General features: G+C 42.3%; 1 protein-coding gene across 8 annotated transcripts in view; it reads left to right on the forward strand.

Moving 5' to 3' along the window:
- Nucleotides 1–21,893, forward strand: part of LOC134346629 (protein PRRC2A-like) — a 149,775-nt gene that overhangs the window by 69,655 nt on the left and 58,227 nt on the right. For 6 of the 8 annotated variants that reach the window (XM_063048091.1, XM_063048086.1, XM_063048089.1 and 3 more), the window contains 6 exons: nt 4,657–4,972; nt 6,743–6,929; nt 11,934–14,135; nt 15,271–15,497; nt 20,244–20,392; nt 21,139–21,307. In XM_063048091.1, the coding sequence (XP_062904161.1) occupies nt 4,657–4,972; nt 6,743–6,929; nt 11,934–14,135; nt 15,271–15,497; nt 20,244–20,392; nt 21,139–21,307 (3,250 nt within the window). The remainder of the gene's footprint in view (nt 1–4,656; nt 4,973–6,742; nt 6,930–11,933; nt 14,136–15,270; nt 15,498–20,243; nt 20,393–21,138; nt 21,308–21,893) is intronic. The other 2 variants (XM_063048088.1, XM_063048093.1) reach the window with 1 other exon arrangement.

The raw sequence follows: 21,893 nt of genomic DNA on the forward strand, positions 1-21,893 counted from the left end.
ATTCAACACAGAGTGAAAAATATGGAATATAAAGCAAGAATATTATCAGATCATTCTCCTTTATTAATGATAATAATAATGGCTGATAAGGAAGAAGTGGCTTATAGATGGAGATTTAATTCAACATTATTAAAACGTCAAGATTTTTGTGATTTTATGAAAAAGCAGATTCAATTTTTTTGGATACAAATTTTCATTCAGTGGAGGATAAATTTATATTATGGGATGCGATGAAAGCATATCTTAGGGGACAGATAATAAGTTATATGTCTAAAATTAAGAAAGAATATATGGCAGAACTAGATCAATTGGAAAAAGATTACAAGAATAGAAAAAGAATCACAAAGATATATGTCAGAAGTAAAACGAAGACAACTTGTCAATAAGAAGTTACAATATAATACACTTCAGACATATAGAACGGAAAAAGCAATTATAAGATCTAAACAAAGATATTATGAGTTAGGTGAGAGAGCACATAAAATTCTTGCCTGGCAGTTGAAAACAGAACAAGCTTCCAAAACAATAAATGCAATTAGAACAAGGGCAAATAAAATATCTTATAAACCTCTTGAAATAAATGAAACCTTTAAAAATTTTTATTCTGAATTATATCAATCAGAATCCCAAAATGGTGTTAATGAGATAGAAAGGTTTTTATCACAAGTTTCTCTTCCAAAATTGAATTTGGAAGAACAGAGGGGATTAGATATGCCTTTTACATTAAAAGAAGTTGAAGAACCTTTAGGATCACTTCAAAGTAATAAATCTCCAGGAGAAGATGGTTTTCCACCTGAATTTTATAAAAAATTTAAAGATTTATTATTTCCTCTTTTTATGGAACTAATACGTCAAGCAGAAAAAATACATAAACTTCCAGAATCTTTTTCAACAGCGATTGTAATAGTATTGCCAAAAAAGGACAGAGATCCTATGAAACCAACATCATACAGGCCTATTTCTTTATTGAATACGGATTATAAAATAATAGCAAAAATTTTATTGAATAGATTATCTAAATATTTACCAAAATTAATACATATGGATCAAACAGGATTTATTAAAAATAGACAACTGGCAGATAATGTAACTCGGCTACTCAGTATAATTCATTTGGCACAAAAAAGGGATGAGAAGAGTATAGTAGTAGCTTTGGATGCAGAAAAGGCATTTGATAGATTAGAATGGGATTTTTTATTTAAAGTATTAGAAAAATATGAGTGAGGAACATCTTTTATAAATTGGATTAAAACTTTAAATTCTAACCCTAAAGCAAAGTAGTGATAAACTCTCAAATTTCAACACCATTCCAGCTAAAAAGGTCAACTAGACAAGGTTGTCCACTATCACCTGCTCTATTTGTATTGGCGATAGAGCCATTAGCAGAACTAATTAGATTGGATCCAGATATTATGGGTTTTAGAGTTAACCAAGAGGAATATAAAATTAATCTTTTTGCCGATGATGTTTTGATCTATTTAACAAACCCACAACATTCGTTACATAAATTATCTTCTAGATTGGATGAATATGGGAAGGTATCAGGTTACAAAATAAATTGGGATAGAAGTGAAATTTTATCTCTTACTAAAGGAGACTATAGTCAATGTCGATTAGTAACCCAATTTAGATGGCCGGTAAATGGTATAAAGTATTTAGGTATAAGACTTGATAGTGATGTAAAGAATTTATATAAATTTAATTATTTACCACTATTGAAAAAAATTCAAGAAGATCTTGACAAATGGATGATACTACCAATAACATTAGTAGGTAGAGTCAATGTTGTAAAAATGAATATATTTCCGAGATTACAGTATTTGTTTCAAACATTACCAATACAATTGCCACAGAAATTTTTTCAAGAGTTAAATAAATCTGTGAGAAAATTTCTTTGGAAAGGTAAAATGTCAAGAATATCATTGGAAAAACTGACATGTAAATTTAGGTTAGGAGGGTTACAACTTCCAAACTTTAAAAATTACTATGAAGCAAATCAACTTAGATTTATTGCATCTTTTTTCGATGATCAAAAACCAGCGTGGATTAAAATAGAACTAGACAAGATAGGAGAAAATAAACCTGAAGATTTTATATATAAATAGGAATCTAAATGGATACGGGAAAAGAAAGAATCTCCTATATTAACACACTTGATTGATCTATGGAATAAGATAAATGTTGATAAGGAAACACAGAAATCTCTATTAGCAAGGAGACCTTTGTTTCAAAACAGACTTATTCCTTTTACAATGGACAATCAACTTTTATATAATTGGTACCAAAAAGGGATTAAATTTATAGGAGATTGTTTTGAGCGAGGTATATTGATGTCATTTGAACAATTAAAGGATAAATATAAAATATCTAATAATACTTTCTTTTGTTACTTTCAGTTAAGGGCTTACTTAATAGGTAAGCTGGGTCAAACAATGTTTTTGCCAAAAGCTAATGAAATTGAAGTTTTAATTCAAAAAGGGAAAATTAAAAAATTTATTTCTTGTATGTATAATTTGATTCAAGAACAGACAATTAAACAAGGAACCCATAAGTCAAAGCAAAAATGGGAAACAGATCTGAATATTAATATTGATGAAATAAATTGGTCAAGACTTTGTCTGGACAGTATGACAAATACAATAAATGTTCGACTTAGATTAGTACAATATAATTTTTTACACCAATTATACATTACACCACAAAAAATAAATAGATTAAATTCAAATCTATCTGATAAATGTTTTCGGTGTAATCAAGAAATTGGTACTTTTTTACATTCTACTTGGTCTTGTTTTAAAATTCAACCCTTTTGGATATATTTAAGAGTCTTATTGGAACAAATTACTGGAATTCAACTTCCACATAACCCTGTATTATTTCTATTAGGTGATATTGAAGGGATAAAACCGAAACTTAAATTGAATAAATATCAGAAAGAATTTATAAAAATTGCATTGGCAGTAGCTAAGAAGACTATAGCAGTTACTTGGAAATCTGATTTGTATTTAAGTATGGATCGTTGGAATAATGAAATGGCTAGTTCTATTCCACTTGAAAAAATTACTTATAATTTAAGAGATAATTATGTAACATTCTTGAATATTTGGCGCCCTTATTTACAAAAGATAGGATGTCATATTTAAGTGCTCCGACAAAGAATTTGGTTACTTGGGGAAAGTAACGAATAATTATACCAAATTTATTTTGAATCCCATGGAGCATGTGGAAACCTTCCAATACCCAGGCGGCTCCTTTTTTTTTTCTCTCTCTTTCTTTTAGGTAGGACTATATATATGGGAGGGGAGGGTTAAGGGGAGGGGGGGTGGGTAGATTTTATCTTTTCATGTATTCTTTTTGAAAATGTAATAAAAATTATATATTAAAAAAAAATTTACAATGCAACACAGACCCACGCTCCTCCAACCTTTTTGCATTTTTCCAAATCAGCAGTCCGGTCAATTCAGAAACCCTTGGGTCTTACCAGCATATCTGCCTTGTCTCCCTGAAGCACGATGCAGCTATTCCTTGTTTCCCTCTGAGACAGCAATCTTACACTTTGGTGCTCAGTCTTGTTCTCCAGAGACTGTATGTTTGCTAACAAGATGCTAGGTAATGCAGGTTTAATACCCCGGCATTTTAGTCTGGCTGGGAGTCCTCCCCTCCTCTCGACAATGGTGATGTACCTTTATCCACTTAAAAGTGCCGAGTTCTTCAAATGGTCATGAGATAGCTAGTTCATTTAGACGGTTCAAAAATATATTACTTAAAAGGGAAATTGCATACTGCAGATTGCAGTGAGTAGTTTTTGTTAGAATATACAAGAGCTAAATGTGGGGCCTGTATAGGTAAGACCATAGACATGGGAGCAGAATTATGCCAGTCAGCCCATCAAGTCTGCTCTGCCATTCCATCATGGCTGATCCCAGATCCAAATGGACCCCATACACCTGCCTTCTCACCATATCCTTTGATGCCTTAACTGATAAGGAAGTGAGAAACTTCCTGCTTAAATATATGCATGGACTTGGCCATCCACCACAGTCTGTGGCAGAGCATTCCACAGATTTACTACTCCCTGGCTAAAAAACAAGTTCCTCCTTACTTCTGTTCCTCAATTTTGAGGCTGTGCCCTGTAGTTCTGAATATCCCCACCATAGAAAACACCCTCTCCACATTCACCCTGTCTAGTCTTTTTCAACATTTGGTAAGTTTCAATAAGAACCCCCTGCGTTCTTCTAAATTCCACTGAGTACAGGCCCAAAGATGTCAAACGTTCCTTGTATGTTTACATTCATGTTACATCCATCATCTACTTTAAACTTGCTGACTCATCCTCAGCTCTATCATCCTGGTTCCCATCCCCTGCTATGTTAGTTTAAACCACTCCCAACATCTCTAGTAAATCTGCCCGCAAGAATACTGGTCCCCCTCTGGTTCAAGTGCAACCTGTCCCTTTTGTACAGGTCCTTCCTACCCCCAGAAGATGATGAATGAAAGTTGGTCTGAAGCAAGTGATGGTAGTTTCTTACTTGTCTTGTTCAGGTAGCCACCTTGAGTCAGGAGGGGTTAAAATGTTCCAAAGATTTAAGGCCTTTGAAGTGTGAATGATGTCACCTGACCATACTCCATTGTGGTCTGTCATTTCTTTTAATTTAGGAGCAACTGCTTAAGCAGCAGCAGCAACAGTGGCAACAGCAACAACAGCAGCAGCACCACCATCAGCAGCCATCCTCCCAGCAGGCTCCATCACAGCAGCCTCCACAGCCTCTTGCCATGGCCCCGTCGGCACCTATGCACCCACAACAGCAGCAGAAGCCAATGTACCCTGGCTCAATTGGCCGTCCACCGCCACCTCCCATGCCCCCCATAGGCTATGACCCACGTTGGATGATGATGCCTCCTTACATGGACCCTCGTATGATGCAAGGCAGGCACCCCATCGACTACTTCCCACCTGGCGTTCATCCATCGGGTGAGTAAAACTTGCTCCTCCAACAATTTGATATTGTGTTCTGACCCTGGATTACATTTTTTTTCCATAAAGTATTAAAAGGCTTGTAGATAGATTTTTGGATGTTATGGGAGTGCACTGCTATGGGGCTAGTACAGGAGAGTGGTGCAAAGGTGAAAGTTCAGCCATGATTTTACTGAATAATGCACAAGTCTGAGTGGTCTCTCAGTCTTAGAAGCTTATCACTCGATGTTCAACTAGAGTGTGCATATTATTGGTACCAATGTGAAAGGCTGCGACCTTTCCTCCAATTTCCTGTCTTGAGGGCTGGCAGAAGAATGAGTGGGAGGGAATGTCATTGAAACCTATCAAATACTGGAAGGCCTAGCCAGAGTGCATGTGGAGAGGGTGTTTCAAATAGTGTAGTGCCAGAGATGCCTCAGAATACAAGGATGCTCCTTTAGAACAGTTGAGGAATTTTTTTTAGTCAGATGGTGGTGAATTTGGGATTCATTGCCACAGACAGCTGTGGAGGCTCAGTCTTCGGGTATGTTTAAAACGCGTGAGAAACTTGCCCCACACATCTTTTAAACTTCCCTCCCCCCACCCCCACCTATTGAACGTCCTCTAGTATTTAATTCTATCCTGAGAAAAAGATTCTAACTGTCTATTCTATCTGCACCACGTACTCAAATTTTAATAAAGCCTCCCCTCGGTCTCTACTCCAACAAAAGCAACCTCATTTATAGTTTCTACCCTCTAATCTGGGCAGTATCCTGGTAAACCTGCTCCATGTTCTTTCTAAAGCTTTCACATACTTCCTATAATTGGGTGACAAGAATTGTACACACTATTCCAAGTGCAGCCTAACTAAGCTAAAGCATGACTTCCTTACTCCTGTACTCAGTGCCCCAACATTGAAGACAAGCATGCCATGTGCCACCTTTGCATTTCTAAAGTGTATGTCCCACACCCTGTTCTCCTTTCTAACATCGAGGTGATATACAACCCTTAAGATACTATACACGCTCAACGTTTCAAAAATAATGTCTTCCCTTCTGTCATTAAATTTCTGAGTGGACAATGAACATTGCCTCACTTTTGTTCCTTTTTTTTTGCACGACCTATTTAATTTAATTGTATTTTTATTTATTGAGATACAGCACAGAGTAGGCCTTCTGACCCTTCGAGCCATGTTGCCCAGCAACCCCTGATTTAACCCTGAGCCAATCATGAGACAATTTACAATGACCAGTTAACCTACCAACCAGTATGTCTTAGGGCTGTGGGAGAAACCGGAGCACTGGAAGGAAATCCATGAGGTTACAGGGAGAACGTGCAAACTCCTTACAGGCAGCAATGGGAAGTGAACCATCTATGTACTTAATGTAATTTATATTTTCTATTATATATTGCAATGTACTGCTGCCTCAAAACAACAGTTTACCAGTGAAATTCTGACACACTGACATCTCAGGACAGCTTGCTCACAAATTGCTCTACCAGATGTTCTTTCTCTTTAGCATCAATAGAAATGTGTGCAAAGGGAAAGATAGCAACATGATATTTTGTGGAAATAGTTGGAGATAAAATTGAGAAAATAAATGAAACATCCATTATTTTGGCATTTTGATCATTTGTGACTGGAAACTTGCCCATGTCCATTAAAGAACAGCTTGCTCAGAATCTGCTGTGTAGACTGTTAGTTCCCTTGCATTACTGAGATAGAGCTGGAATTTTCACTGCACATAAGGGCACGTCCAGTTTAATTTGTTTCTCCTGCTTTTGTAGGTTTAATGTCTCGTGAACGCTCAGACAGTGGTGGTTCTGGATCAGAACCCTTTGACCGTCACCCCTCAAGGGGCACTCCTCCTATTGACCCCAAGCTGGCCTGGGCTGGTGATGTGTTCCCATCAACAGAAATTCGGCCTCTGGCTTCGCCGATAAGACCTCATGAAGATGATGACAAAGGCTTGAGGTCAGTTTGTGTATGTGGCCGAAAAAGGGGAGGAACTAAATTGCATGCCTGGGGCTAAATGGGTTATATGTGCAGAACTTGGCCATACCAACCAGAGGTCCCATGCTGCTTGGCCAGTTAAGTACAGGGAGCACTTAATACAAGTGTGTAAATGAATGGAGTGAAATTCTGGTAGCAGTAGCATCTGATGTATCTTCAAGGATGATTTGTACTGAGAGAAGCTGCTATTCAAGTCACTTCCACAATGTCTTGCTTTAGCCAAGTAATGGCTTCCATTCCAATACACCAAAATGCAGTTAATTGTGTTCTTGTAGTACAAGGATAAATTGATTTTTCTGTAACTACTTTGCAGTGAAACTGCAAATAAATTTTTTAGTGATGGGGTGCATATCAAGGCCAATGTTCTGCTTGAACCAGAATGTGCTACCTTAATTTGTAAGTCATGCTTGTCTTTATAAAATGATATGGTGCTGCTTCACATGAAGCTATAGAAATTTACATGGCAAAACTAGATCTTTCAGCCAGCTCCAAAATTTATGTTGCTCTGTTAAGGAAAGAATATATGGCCATATGGTGCACACCTCAATAGCTGTTTGATATCAGCTTCACATCAGCTTAGTTGTTTGAGGAAGAAATGTTCAGAGTAAAGTCTACAAGTCTACTTACAATTTGGAGAGGTGGGTATTGGTGTATGCACAAATCAAGCAGTTTACTCAGTCCAGATACCAAGCCTACAGCTTTGTATTTTCTTCTTCTTCAAAGATGTCTCAAATATTGTGCAAAGAGAAATTTATTTCTATTGCATATACTTCCGACTTTATTTTTGAAACACTGAGAAGTTACATTCTCTGAATTGGTGATGTTGCGAGAGATTTGTTTAAAGCTACATGATCTAGATCAGCTGGAAAGGATAACAGTAAATGAAGTTTAATCCTGACAAGTATGAAATGATACAACGTGTAAAGGTAAATATAGGCTGCACAGGGAGTGTTGAAGAACAGGGGACGTGGATCTCTAAAAGTGGGCACAATGTATGATGTGCTTCCCTTCATTGGGGGATTAAAAGCTGGCATGTCACGTTACAGCTTTGAAACGTTGGTTAAAGCCACACCTGGAGTATTGTGTGCAATTACTTTGGGAGCGATTAAGTGTCCTAGACTGAGTGCAGAGGCAATTCAGGACGTTGCCCAGATTGCAATGTTCCATTCGTAAGGAGACTGGATAGGTTGTTTTGTTTGCCCCAAAGCAGAGGAGGATGTAAAGTGACTTGACTGAGGTGTGTGAAAAATTGGGGGGAATAGATAATTTTCCCATGGTGAGGGCCTTTAAGACAAGTGGGCTTAAATTTGTGAAGAGGATACAAGGGAATATGAGGGGACATTTGAGAAGCATCTAGACAAGTACTTATGGATTGAGCTGCCAGCACTGTTGGATGCGGGTTCTCTTTTGACATAAGAAAAATTTGGATAGGTACGTGGATGGGAGGACTGTAGTCTTGGTGTGGGTTTATCTGACTAGGCAGAATAATCATTCAGCACAGACTAGGTGGGCTGAAGGACCTGCTTAAGTGTGGTAGTGTTCTATGACTACTTGAGTCACCATGGCAAAGAGTGCTAAGGATCTTGAACAAATGGGGGGTTAGTGTGAGTGTGGTTGACTGCAAGGGCCTTGCTTCTGCACAACTGACTCCAGCAGTTTTACATTCATACTAAGGAATGATTCGGGTAGATGGAGCTCGTCAGCCTGGGAAGGCAGTCCATCTAAGGGAGGGAAAACTCTGATTTCAAACCTCCGCTGCCTTGCGGCCATACCCACTCATGGGAAAGGCTTCGGGAGTAAACCCTGAGGACAAATCCGGAGCTGGAGTCCCTGAGGCAGTCGGACATTGACTTCAACCTTGTTCTGGCAACTCCTGCGACGACACTGGTGCCAAGCTGTATAGGCCCTTGCCCTTCCCTTGGACAACATTGGTGTTGTGGAGAGGGGAGACTTGCTGCATGGGCAACTGCCAGTCTTCCATACAGCCTTGCCCAGGCCTGCGCCCTGGAAACTTCCAGGCGCAGATCCATGGTCTCAAGAGACTTAGCGGATGCCACCACCACTAAGGAATGATCTTGTACAGCATATCAGAAACCACTAACAATCTTCAAACTTTTGATTGCATTTTCGCTGCTGCTGTGATATGATTTCAGCATTTCAGGTTTATTTTAAATGGACTGGTCCTGTACAATGAGTTACAAAGAAATGTTAGATAATTTTCATTTCAAAGGTACATTTAATGTCAGAGAAATGTATACATCCTGAGATGCTTTATCTTCGCATCCATCCACGCAAACAGAGGAGCGCCCCAAAGAATGAATGACAGTTAAATGTTAGCACCCCAAAGTCCCCTCCCTCCCACGCATAAGTGGCAGCAAGCAACAATCCCTCCCACCAGCAAAAAAAAGCATCGAGCCACCGAGCACTTAAGCGTGAGCAAAGCAACAATAAAGACACAGGCTTGCAGTTACCCCAAGACTACATTGTTCACCCAGCATTCGACATGCCACCGGCTCTCTTCCTGATAAAGGAGAAAGAGATCTCTCTGTTTTCACAGCGAGCGGGGAAACATAAAGAACTCGCTGGTTTACAATGTCAAAAGTCCATTATGTGGCATTTTTCATGCTCTGTGCCCAAAGATGGAGTCTCTGTGCACACAGCCATAGATATTCTGACTCCCCCGACGACACAGGGGTTTCCTGCCATGACACTAACCTTCGATCTGCCTGTCTCCAGAGCCTCCAAAGCCGAGCCCTTGGCATGCCAAACAACGGGCAGTTATGAAACCCCGAGAGCGGGTCCCATTCCCACAAAGAACCGTAGTCAGCGTGTAACTCCAGGTCAGGGTCTTCAAAAGAACCTTGAAAGGGAAAAATAGAGATATTAAAGATGGAAATAGTTGTTTCCAAAGATGCAAGGAAAGGAATCACCATTTAGCGCTATCATCACTCTGCTCTGCCTCCAAAGTGCCTTTTAATCTAAGGTTACAGTGGTGATTTAGATTTCCTATTGATTATCCCCTTAAAGAAATAAGGAATTTATTTTTAAGATGGTTGCTCTGCACAGCAACAGCCCTGCCCTGCCCAAAGCAAAAACAAACTCAGGGAACCAGAATAGTTAATAAATCATATAATGCCAATGCTGTTAAATGGAAAAACCTACAGAAAGTAGTGGATAAGGCACAATCCATCATGGATAAAGCCCTCCCACCATTAAGCACATCTACAACAATGCTGTCGCAGGAAAGTAGCATCCATCGTCAAGGACCCCCACCATCTAGGACATGCTGTCCTCATGCTGTTGCCATGGGGCAGGAGGTGCAGCAGCCTCAGTCCCCCACCACCAGGTTCAGGAGCAGTTATTACTCCCCAGCCGTCAAGAGGAGATAACTTCATTCAACTTCACCCACTCCCAATGCTAACTGATATCACAACCTGTGCACTGGCTTTCAAGGGCTCTTAACTCGTGTTCTCAATATTTATTGCTTATTTATTGTTTTTTTTTGTATTTGAACTGTTTTTTTTTGCACATTCGTTGTTTTTCCACCTTTGTGCATTTTCATTTTTTTGTATTTGCTATGAACGATTGCAAATAAATGAATCTCAGATAGTATATGGTGACATGTATGTACCTGGTAATACATTTACTTTAAACTTTGAATTGCCTGGAAAGCCTTAGATGAGCTCAGTTGCCTAAAATAGTGTGAGTGGGTCTATTCTGAATAGCCTGAAGGAGCAGTATGACTGATGCCTAGTTCAGAATTGTTTATAAAGATTTGGCTATGATATCAAGTGCTTCCACTCTTCTAACTGTAAGCAGAGAAGTGGAAGCACAGTGAGCACTCCTGGATAAGGGATGCAAGTAACTATTGAGTACATCAACAGCAGGCAGTGTGTGATGGAAAGGCAAGTGTATTACACATCAATGATGAGGCTTTATAAGGGCATTTTGGGGATGCTGTGTTTGCACCGAAACTTGAGGGCTGTCCTAGCACCCTTGTGTTGGTTGTTAACACAAATGAAGCACTTAACTGTTTGCTTCAATGTACTTGAGATAAATCTGCATATTGGGTCAGGTCCTGAGGAGGTTTGCAAGAATCATCCCAGGAATCAAAGGCTTAACATATGAGGAGTATTTGATGGCTCTGTGCCTTTAATCAAGGTTCAAGATACATTTATTATCAAAGCATGTATGCAGTATACAACACTGAGGTTTGCCTTCTCCAGAAAAGTACAAAACAAAGAAAACATCAATACTACCCCCCCACCCACCCACCGCAAAAACAGATTACACACACGTCACCAAGAACATCAAACCCCTACTCGTGCCCCCCATGCATAAAAAAACACAAACAAATCATGCAAACAGCAACAAGAGAGAACAGGCAAAAACACAGAATATTAAAAACACAAAATTGAGAGTGTGTCGAACCACTGTTCAGTCCATAAACTGCACACCCAGAACTTTGGTACTATCCTCTGACAGCACTGAGACACCACTAGAGTGCAGAGGCCTTCCCTTGGGAGCAGCGAGCGGGAGGCTGGTAGATGGCACTAAACACTCGATCGCTGAGCGTGTTTCAGATGGCGGGGGGTTCTCATGCAGACCGACAGGTACTGAAAAGCTCAGAGAGGGAGAAACTGTTTGTATTAGTAGGAGAGTCTAGGATCAGAATGAAGGGAGACCCCTTTAGAACTGAAATGACAAATTTCTTCAACCAAAAGGTGATGACCCTGTGGAATTTATTGCCACGGAAGGCTCTGGAGACCAAGTCACTGGGTATATTTATGAATAGGGTTGCAAAAAAATTCAGCATTATTGAATGGCACAGCATACTCTGGGCCAAATGGGCCAGTTTCTACTCTTAAATCGTATGATCATTGTAAACTATTTACAGTAGATGTTTCATATTATTTTGGCATATTATGCTATTGGTTGTTTGCTAATGCTTTGTTTACTACGCAGAAGTGAAACGCCACCTGTTCGACACCGTGATGCTGTGCCACCACAATCCTTCATGAGCAGCCTCCAGCCTGTTTCAGAGACCGGAGCCCGGCATGTTGCCCAGATGCAGCGCTATCCATTGGTAGAGCGGCTGGATGAGCAGAGGCCAAGCCCCTGGCAAAACTCACTGCCCAGCAGCATCCAGGCAGAACTGGGCAGGGACAGGCGGATGGAGATGTCTGCCCAGCTCCAGCATTCTGCACGCAAACTGGACCAGGAGCCGATGCCTGCCCGCAGGGAGGTGACCCAGCTCTCACATGAGGACAAGAAGGTGGAGCCACATGTGATGCATCACCCCCGGGAATCCGCGGGGCTCCCCAACAGTGTGAAGAAGACTGGGCCACCCCCTCAGCCCCTGGAGCTCCTGCAGCATAAGGAAGATCACCAGGCCAAAGAGAACAAACAGGAGGAAAACAGGAAAGGGGACAAACCTGGCCGTCAGGATGTGCACCGGTCACAGAGGAAGGAACCCAAAACAGAAACCCGCTGGGGTCCCCGGCCTGGCAGCAAAAGCCGTGATGAGGCAGGGGAGAAACCTGCCCGCAGAGCAGGCCCGATTAAAAAGCCAGTGCTGAAGGAGCTGAAGAGGGAGGATAGTGAGCAGGAAACTGAGAAGGGAAAGCCAGCGGCTGGGGAGAAAGTTGCTGTCAAAGGAAAAGACAGACCACTGGAATCCAAGTTCGAAGCTGACCCCTGCAAGCCCGATTCTTCCTCTTCCACCGGTTTGAAAGTCAACCAGCCCAGTCCTTCTGTTGTTTCCAATAAGTCTCTGCCAGGTCCTCCGGTGACCAATCTGCACGATGATCGAGGGAAGGCCAAGGCACCTGGAAAGGACCAGAGGACAGAGAAAGCCAAACCATCCAAGCCACCTCCAAAGGACTTTGGTGGGCCCCGACGCAGCAGAGACCGTGACCAGATGTTTGAGGGTGGCTATGCTGGCCGGGGACGCCCTAGGGGTCGCGGGGAGTTCTTCTCAAGGGGCAGGGGCTACCGGGGCTCCTATGGGGGCCGGGGGAGAGGTGGCAGGGGGCGCAGCCGTGAGTTCCGTGGCAGCCGGGAGCCAGTGTACCGAGCGGGCGAGGAGGGTGCTAGGGGCTCCTTCCGGCCCAGAAACCCCAGCGAGACACGGAGTGAGGGCTCAGAGTATGAGGAGATCCCGAAGCGACGGCGCCAGAGGGGCTCAGAGACTGGCAGTGAGACCCATGAGAGCGCCAGCGATGTGGCCCACTCCGACAAGGAGGCCCCTTCGGGTCCCAAGGAGTCCCGCAATCCCGATCAGGGACGGATGGACAAGAGAGGTAGGGCCGAGCCGGCCAAATTCGGGGACAAGACTCCACCTCGGCTCAGCGACACTTCGCGTGGCAGGATTTTCACCCCACGTGGCGTGCCCTCCAGAAGGGGGCGGGGGGGCGCCCCGCGAGGTGGCAGCCGCCCCCAGCAGGGTGGCTGGGGCCCCCCTTCAAGGGCACCCCCTCCCAGGAAACAACCGTCCAAGGAGCAGGCAAAGGCTCCAGAGGGCAAGCCACTAGACGTCCCATCAGGCAAGGAACACGACAAGAGCCTGCCAGAGAAGCCAGCACCAACAGTGGACCCTGGCTTCCCTGATGGTCACCCTCCACGGCCAGAGAGACCCCTGGACAGGCCACCAAGGAGGCGGCGCCACGGCCGGTCCCAGCAGCAGGACAAGCCACCCCGCTTCCGCCGTTTGAAGCAGGAGCGGGAGGTGGCAGCCCGGATGAATGGTGAGAGGAGTCCCTTCCCAGCCGAGTCGCTGCCAGTCAACCCCCCTCCCAACCCCCAGACAGAGGAGGTCAGGGAAGTGGTCCGCCATGCCGCCGGCACCAAGTCTCCTGACCTTTCCAACCAGAACTCTGACCAGGCCAACGAGGAGTGGGAGACCGCCTCAGAAAGCAGCGACTTCACGGAAAGGCGGGACAAGGATGGCATGCTGGTGAAGGGCGTCCCCGGAGCAGTCAAGTCAATGGATCCCAACGCCGCCCAGAAGAAGGAGTCATCCAAGCGCAGTTTCTCCAGCCAGCGGCCTGGCATGGACCGGCAGAATCGGCGCTCCAACCCCGGGGATTCAGGGGGCAAAAACAGCCGCAGCAACGCCGGGTCCATGAAGAACGAGAAGCGCAACTGGTCATCTCCAAAGAATAAGAGGTGGGTGAGTGTGGGATAAGTAAGATATGTAATGAGGATCCAGAAATCGATGGGTGTTGATTGTCAAGATGTGGCAGAGCTAGTTCTAGGAACATTGCTGCTCCCACCTCTTGTGTTCTTAACAGTCCCAACCACTCCTGGGAGGTCACAACTCGAGTCTTAGATATGTTTTGCTTTAAAAAAAAAATACACATGGCCCTTTAGTCAAACCAGAATAATAGTGATTGTGATTATGTCCCACCCTTTAATTGGAAATCACTTAGAGGAGATGTGAACTGGGCAGGACTATGAAATTGGTTTCGAATTTCTTTCTCAGAGAGCATGCAGGTTGAGCACTTCCCTGTGAACTCTTGAGAATTGTAGAAGCTTAGAAAGAAGGAAAGGACAATTTAGCACCTCTTGTCCTTACTGTTATCTTGTATGTAGCTCAATATACATTGAGTGCCACTCTGTTAAGTATAGTAGTCAAATCCAGTGTAGTCTTCTGCTGTTATAGCCCATCCACTTCAAGGTTTGATGTTTTGTGCATTCAGACATGCTCTTCTACACACCACTGCTGTCATGTGTGGTTATTAGAGCAGTTACCTTCACTTTCCTGTCAGCTAGTCTGGCCATTCTCCTCTGACCTCTCAGTAACAAGGTGTTTTCTTCCACAGAACTGCTGCTCACTGGATGCTTTGTTTTCTTGCACCATTCTGTAAACCCTAGAGACTTGAACATGAAAATCCCACGAGATCAGTTTCTGCAAATCTCAAGCCACTGTCTGGCACCAACAGTCATTCTGTGGTCAAAGTCACTTAGGTTACCTTTCAGCATTCTGATGTTTTATCTGAACAACAGAACCCAACAACATACTTTTATGCAGTGAGTTGTGGCCACATGATTGGCCGGTTATATATTTGCATCAACAAGCAGGTGTGCTCACTTAAAGATGTGCCAATATCTTGATGTGCCAATGATAAATTACCTTTAGAGATGTACTGGAGGTTTTTCAATGTCTGTGAAACCATAACTTGGCATAAATTGGTTACTTCGGGGGTTGCAGGAAAAGAATTACTGCCATTTGGTCTGTGAATTTTATGTTGCTTTTTGAGGTGAAGTAATTATGGTATGTTTGCACCATCTAATTGAACAGGCCAGTAGAAGAACGTGCACCTTCCCTCCCTGCAGCTCTTTCTCAGAATGCCAGTGCTGTGTTCAGAGTGGACAGGATTATTCCCAGTGATTCTGCTGCTATCCAGCAAGCCATCGCTGAAGTCAGCAGCAGGCATAAAGACCGCAAGCTGGCCCCTGCCAAAGCTAAAGAGAAGAGTGATATGTTGACGCAATTTGACCTGAATGATTATGCAAGTAAGTCCAGAGGTAATGTTCTGTAACTTCTTATGCATGGCTTGAATTTGTTTAGGGTCTGACATTTGCATCTCCCAGTTGCTACCCTGTTTGATAAATGGCTGTATGTGCTCTCACTTAACAAGTGACTTTTGATAATGTGCATGTGATCATTAAAATTCTCTGGTTCATTAAAGCATGGTCATGTATGGAAAGAAGCTGCACAATTCGGATAGTCAGTGTTGTTAGTACTCCCATCCCTCTCTGTTCTGTAGACGTCAGATTTCAGCCAGAGCAGTGGTCAGCTTGCTGTGCCAATTCAAGCCCCCATCTACCAGGAGGATGAGAAATAACCAGGGCTTCTGTCTCTGAATTTATCCAGTGATTTGCAAGAGTCTAGGTAGTTAACTATTCCTCCTTGTGTGTACTTTAGCAAACCAGCCACACTTCACAGGCAGCTGGGAGGCATTGAATTGCACTTGGAAACAGTTGGCATGCTTAAGAGGAAATATTTCATTGTGGGAGAATGAGCAATATTCTGTAGTGCATGACTGTTTGATGCATTAGTCTGTCCCTCTCACTGTTTGAATGACAAGGTGAAAATTATTCGCAGCTGCTCCTACGGCTTGCTTTCTGTGTTCAGTTGTCAGTTTGCTCTTTATGACTGAGCACAACTGACCTTGGGGTCTGGTTGCTGCTGTTCCCTCTGATTGCAGCTTAATGGATATTCAAAGTAGATCAGACTCCTGCTCTTCCTGTATTGATTGCTCCTAATGAAAATGTTGTGCCTCTGTTATGAGCCTAATAATTGAAAATGTTGAATATCATTCCACATTTGCTGTTTAAATCTCCATGTCAAATTTTATTTCACTGACATTCATTTACCTTTATATCTTTAAATATATACAAAAGTATGGTATCAAATTTCAAAGTACGTATGGCACCTTATGCAACCCTGAGGTTCATTTTCTTGCGGGCATACTTGTCAACCCAGTGAAAGACCGAATCCAAAAGGACGAACAGCTCATGTGCAAAGATGGCAAGCTATGTAAATACAAAAGAAAAATAAATAAACAAGGAATATCGAACATCAGATGGTCCTTGAAAATGAGTCGATCGGTTGCGAGAACAGTGGGGCGAGTGAAGTTATCCCCACTGGTTCAAGAGCCTGATAGTTGAGAGATAACAACTATTCCTGAACCTGCTGGTGTGAGTCCTGAGGCTCCTGTACCACCTTCCTGATGATAGCAGTGAGAACAGAGCACAGTGTTTGGGGTCATTGAAGTATCCCAAATATTTGGAGTATTTGCTTGCTTTAACAGTTCAGGAATAGGGTGTTGTGTAATGAACCAGATTTTATTAAGGAACTTAAGGTAGAGGAATCCTTAGGAGCCTGGAGTCATAATGTGATGGAATTCACCTTGCAGTTTGGAGGGGAGAAGACAAAGTTAGATGTATCAGTTAGTACAGTAAAGGGAATTACAGAGGCGTGAGAAAGGAGTTGGCCAACCTGTTTGGAAGAGGACACTAACAGGGGTGACAGCAGAATAGCAATTCAGAAGGCACAGGATAGATGCATCCCAAAAAAGTAGTATTCAAAAGGGAGGAGGAAGCAACTTTGGCTGATGAGAAGTCAAAGGCAGCATAAGGAAAATAGGACATGTAATACAGCAAAAATTATTGTGAAGTTGTAGGATTGGGAAGCTTTTTTAAAAAAAAAGCAAAATGCAGCTAAAAATTCCTTGAGAGAAATGATGAAATATGAAGGTAAGCTACCCATTACATAAGAAAATATCAAAAAAAAAACTTCAGTTATATAAAGGGTAAAAGAGAGGCGAGAGTGGATATCAGACCACTGGAAAATTACACTGAAGTAGTAATGGGAAACAAAGAAATGCCAGACAAGTATTATGTGTCAGTCTTCTCTGTGAGAGGCGCTAGCTAGAAATTCAAGAGTGTCAGGTCAGAAGTGAGTGCATTTATTATCACTAAAGAGAAGTTGCTTGGGAAGCTGAAAGGTCTGAAGATAGATAAGTCACTTGAACCAGATGAGCTATACCCCAAGGTTCTGAAAGAGGCAGCCGAAGAGATCATTAGTAGTGATCTTTCAAGAGTCAGTAGATTCTGGAATGGTTCCAAGGGACTGAGATGTTGCTCCATTCTTTAAGGGAAAGAAGAAAGGAAATTGTAGGCCAGTTGGATCATAAGATACAGGATCAGAATTAGGTCACTTGCCCCATCAAGTGTGCTTTGTCATTTCATCATTGCTGGTCCATTTCCCTCTTGGCCTCAATCTCTTGCCTTTGCCCCATATGCCTTGACTAATTGAGAAGCTACCAACCCTTGCCTTACCAATTACTTGACCCCCACGGCCACCTGTGGCAATGAATTCCACAGATTCACCACTCTAGCTAAAGAAATTCCTTCTCATCTGTGTTCTAAATGGATGCCCCTCTATTCTGAGGCTGTGTCCTCTGGTCTTGGACTCAAATCTGAGGTGGAAAGTGACTTGGGAGTCCTTGTGCAGGATTTCCTAAAGGTTCATTTGCAGGTTGAGTCAGATGATGAGGAAGGCAAATGTAATGTTGAGGCTTTATAATGCACTGGTGAGGCCTCTCTTAGAGCATTGTGAACAGATATGGGCCCCTTTCCTAGGACATTGGAGAGGGTTCAAAGGAGGTTCACTAAAACGATTCTGGAATTGAAGGGCTTATCATATCAGGAGCATTTAATGGTTCTGGGTCTGTACTTGCTGGAGTTTAGAAGAATGAAGGAGATCTCATTGAAATCTTTCAAATGCTGAAAGGTCTAGATGATGTGGAGAGGATGTTTCCTGTAGTGTGGGTGTCTAGGGCCAGAGAACACAGCCTCGAAATAGAAGTACATCCAAATAGAATGGAAATGAACTTGATCAGTGATTTGATGGGGTGGCCTGCTTTGAAGGGACAGAAGGGCATTTTCTGTGCTGTACAACTAAATAAATAATAAAAAAAATATTTAAAGCATATGTTTATAGCTGCTTGATTAGTCAGGGCTTCAAAGGTTACATGAAGAAGGCAGGAGAAGAGAGTTGAGAGTCATAGTAAACTGGCCACATGGAATGGCCTTATTCTGCTCCTGTATCTTGTAGTCTAGGCTATAACCCTTCAACTACCAAGCTCCAAAACCAACATCGATAACTTCATTCACCTGAGTTGTGAACTGATTCCACTCCCATGTTCTCTGAATCGATAAATTATTTCTATATTAGATATTTATTTTGGATGTTTTCTGTAGTTTTTCATTGATCCTATTGTATTTTTGTGTTTGATTGTGAATGCCACATAATGACATGAATGCCTGCAAGAAAATGAATCGCCGTCTGACATAATACTGTGATCATAAATCTGCTTTGAACTTTAAACTTAGTTGTTTAGGGAACCTGCAGAAGGCATTCTGTGGCACCATTTGTCACAAATAGACAATTAAGTGAAGCAGACTTGATGGGCCAACTGGCCTAATTCTGCTCCTGTGTCTTATGGTCTAATTATTCTGTCATAGAAAAATTAGGCCATTTGGCCTATTGAGTCTGTTCCACCATTGAATCATGGCTAATCCTCTTTCCCCCATCCTCAACCCCATTCCCCAGCTTGTAGGTTGAGTTGGTGAGGAAGGCATATGCAATGTTAGCATTCATTTCAAGAGGTCTAGAATACAAGAGCAGAAATGTGATGCTGAGGAATCACAGTACTCCAATACCTTGAGTATTGTGAACAGTTTTGGGCTCCTCACCTACGAAAATATGTGCTTGTATTGGAGAGGGTTCAGAGGAGGTTCACAAGGCTGATTCCAGGAGTAAAAGGGTTATATGAGGAATGTTTGATAGCTCTGGGGCCTAGACAGTTGATGTAGAAAGGATGCTTCCCATGGTGGGTGAGTCTGGGGCAAGAGGGCGCAGCTTCAGGATAGAGGGGCGTCCATTTAAAACAGATGCAGAGAAATTTCTTTAGCCAAGGAGTGGTGAATTTTTGGAATTTATTATCACAGGCAGCTGTGGAGGCCAGGTCACTGGGTGTATTTAAGGCAGAGCTTGATAGGTTCTTGATTGGATGTGGCATCAAAGGATACAGGGAGTGGAGCTGAGGAGGGGAAAGAAAGGGTCAGCTATGATTGAATGACCGAGCAGACTCGATGGGTCAAATGGCCTAATTCTGCTCTTCTGGTCTTGTGGACTACTTTGTCACAACCACCTCATTCATGGTGGGTTGTCCTTTAGTTTAATTTCCTTAATGTCTTAAAGCCTTATTAAAAGCTGTTTTGACGTAGTGTTGAGGAAGCAACTTGTGTTTACTCAGTCCTTTTTAGTATGGGCATGTGACTCCTCTTTACACTTGAAGCCCCATATTCCTGAAGATCTTTGATCTACTGGATCTGTGTATGCACTTTCGGACCTCCTTGCTAATTGATGGATCATGTATGAGTTTTAAATCATACTGTTATTGATCTGCCTCATGATATATCTTTCGTATGTATGGGGAGGCTGGGGAAGCAGATGTGTCCCTGTAAGATAAACAAAATGCCAGAAATATTTGGGTTATTACAGTATCTGTGTAAAGAGAATAATTGTGTTAACTTAGGGTTATTATCTTTATCAGAAACACGATTGATGACAAAGGGACTTGACAATTTTTTTTCTCTGCAGGTGCTGCCTGACTTGAATGTCTCCAGCATTTTCTATTTTAGTTTCCTGACATCTGCACTTTTTTATTTCTCTCTCCACCTCTTTATTCCATGCCATAGGTGTGGTGATCATTGATGATCACCCAGCAGTTTCAGCCGACGATGAAACCATATCCCCCCTGAATGACGGCTTCACCCGGGTCATTTCCAAGCGGCAGAAAAGAATCCTGGATGAGGAGCGACGCAAAAAGGAAGAGCATCTTCTCCAGGTATTGTAGTGAGTTGAGCTCCTAGCAATGATCCTGTCCATCTACATTATCTGTAGTCCCTTCTGCCTCTGAGACATTCTATATCAGTTTGTTGCTGAAAGCTTGCTGTACTTATGATACATTGCCTGAGTACTGATTGTGGAAGTGGTAGGTGTTGAGAGAAAAGTGTGAGAAGCTGTTGCTTAAGATCTGGAAATGAAGAGAATATTTTCTGCTTTAGCTTTCCATTACATATCAGCAAATTGGAAGGTCGATGATTGCTAACTGTTTAAAAGTGAGACAGGAAGCATTGTGCAACAGGAGCAATAATACAGAAGCCTGATGAGTATTTAAATCAGAATCAGTTTTAGTATCACTGGCATATGTTGTGCAATTTGTTGTCTTTGTGGCAGCAGTACAATGCAATACATATAAGAAAATAAAATGTGTAACTTGAAGGATGCTCACTCTCTATCCACCTCTACTCCCTCTGTAACGACTGGTGTGCCTCTCCTATTACCCTTTCTGAAGTCCACAATCAGTTCTTTGGTCTTCCTGAAATTGAGAGGAAGGTTGTTGCAGCACCACTTTAGCTTGCTGATATATCTCTGTCCTGTATGCCCTCTTGTCACCATCTGAAATTCTGCCAACAATAGTTATGTTGTAGCAAAATTATAGATAGCCTTTGAACTGTGTCTAGCTACACAGTGATACATACTGAGAGGTATGTGGTTCTTTCTTAACACAATGTGCTCTTTACTCACTAGAAGGCTGTCAAAATCTGCGGGATAGATACTTTGCAAGCTTCCTTACCTGGTTTCCCCAAAAAACAGTCGAAGAAGGTTACTATGTCAACCACCAAATCCGAAGAGGGCAACACCGGTCAAGCTAATGCAACTGATCTGGGAACTCAGATCTGGAATACTACACATTCTGGTATGTTATTCTGCAATACAAAAAGAAAAGTAATGAGGTTGTGAATACAGTGACCTGTATTTTTTTTAAATTGGTAATCTCAAAAAAAGGTATTCTGCAAATACTTGCAACTCTCAAAGGTGTCATCTGGTTAGGGCAAGTTAATTGTCCATCTGTAACATATTGTGCAGCATGTTTTGTGAGCATTTTTGCTAAACATAAATTACGGCCGAAAGGCCTTGTGGAAAGGCAATTCAGGTTCAATACCTGCAGCCCTGAAACATACTGTTTCTCTTCCCAGATGCTTCCTGACTGTCTGAGTACTCTGAAATCCGCTTAATTTCAGATTTCCAGTGTTGTAGATTTTCTTTTGTGCTGAGTATTGGGTTCAATAGGTAAATTTAATGTCAGAGAAATGTATACAATATACATCCTGAAATTCTTTTTCTGCACAAACATCCACGAAAACAGAGGAGTGCCCCAAAGAATGAATGACAGTTAAATGTTAGAACCCGAGCATCAGTGCCATCCACCAAGCACTCAAGTGTGCAGCAAAGCATCGATGAAGACACAGACACCCTGAAGGCGCACTAGTCTTCCAGGCCGG

This window comes from Mobula hypostoma, chromosome 5 (genome assembly GCF_963921235.1).
Source record: "Mobula hypostoma chromosome 5, sMobHyp1.1, whole genome shotgun sequence".
NCBI lineage: Eukaryota > Metazoa > Chordata > Chondrichthyes > Myliobatiformes > Myliobatidae > Mobula > Mobula hypostoma.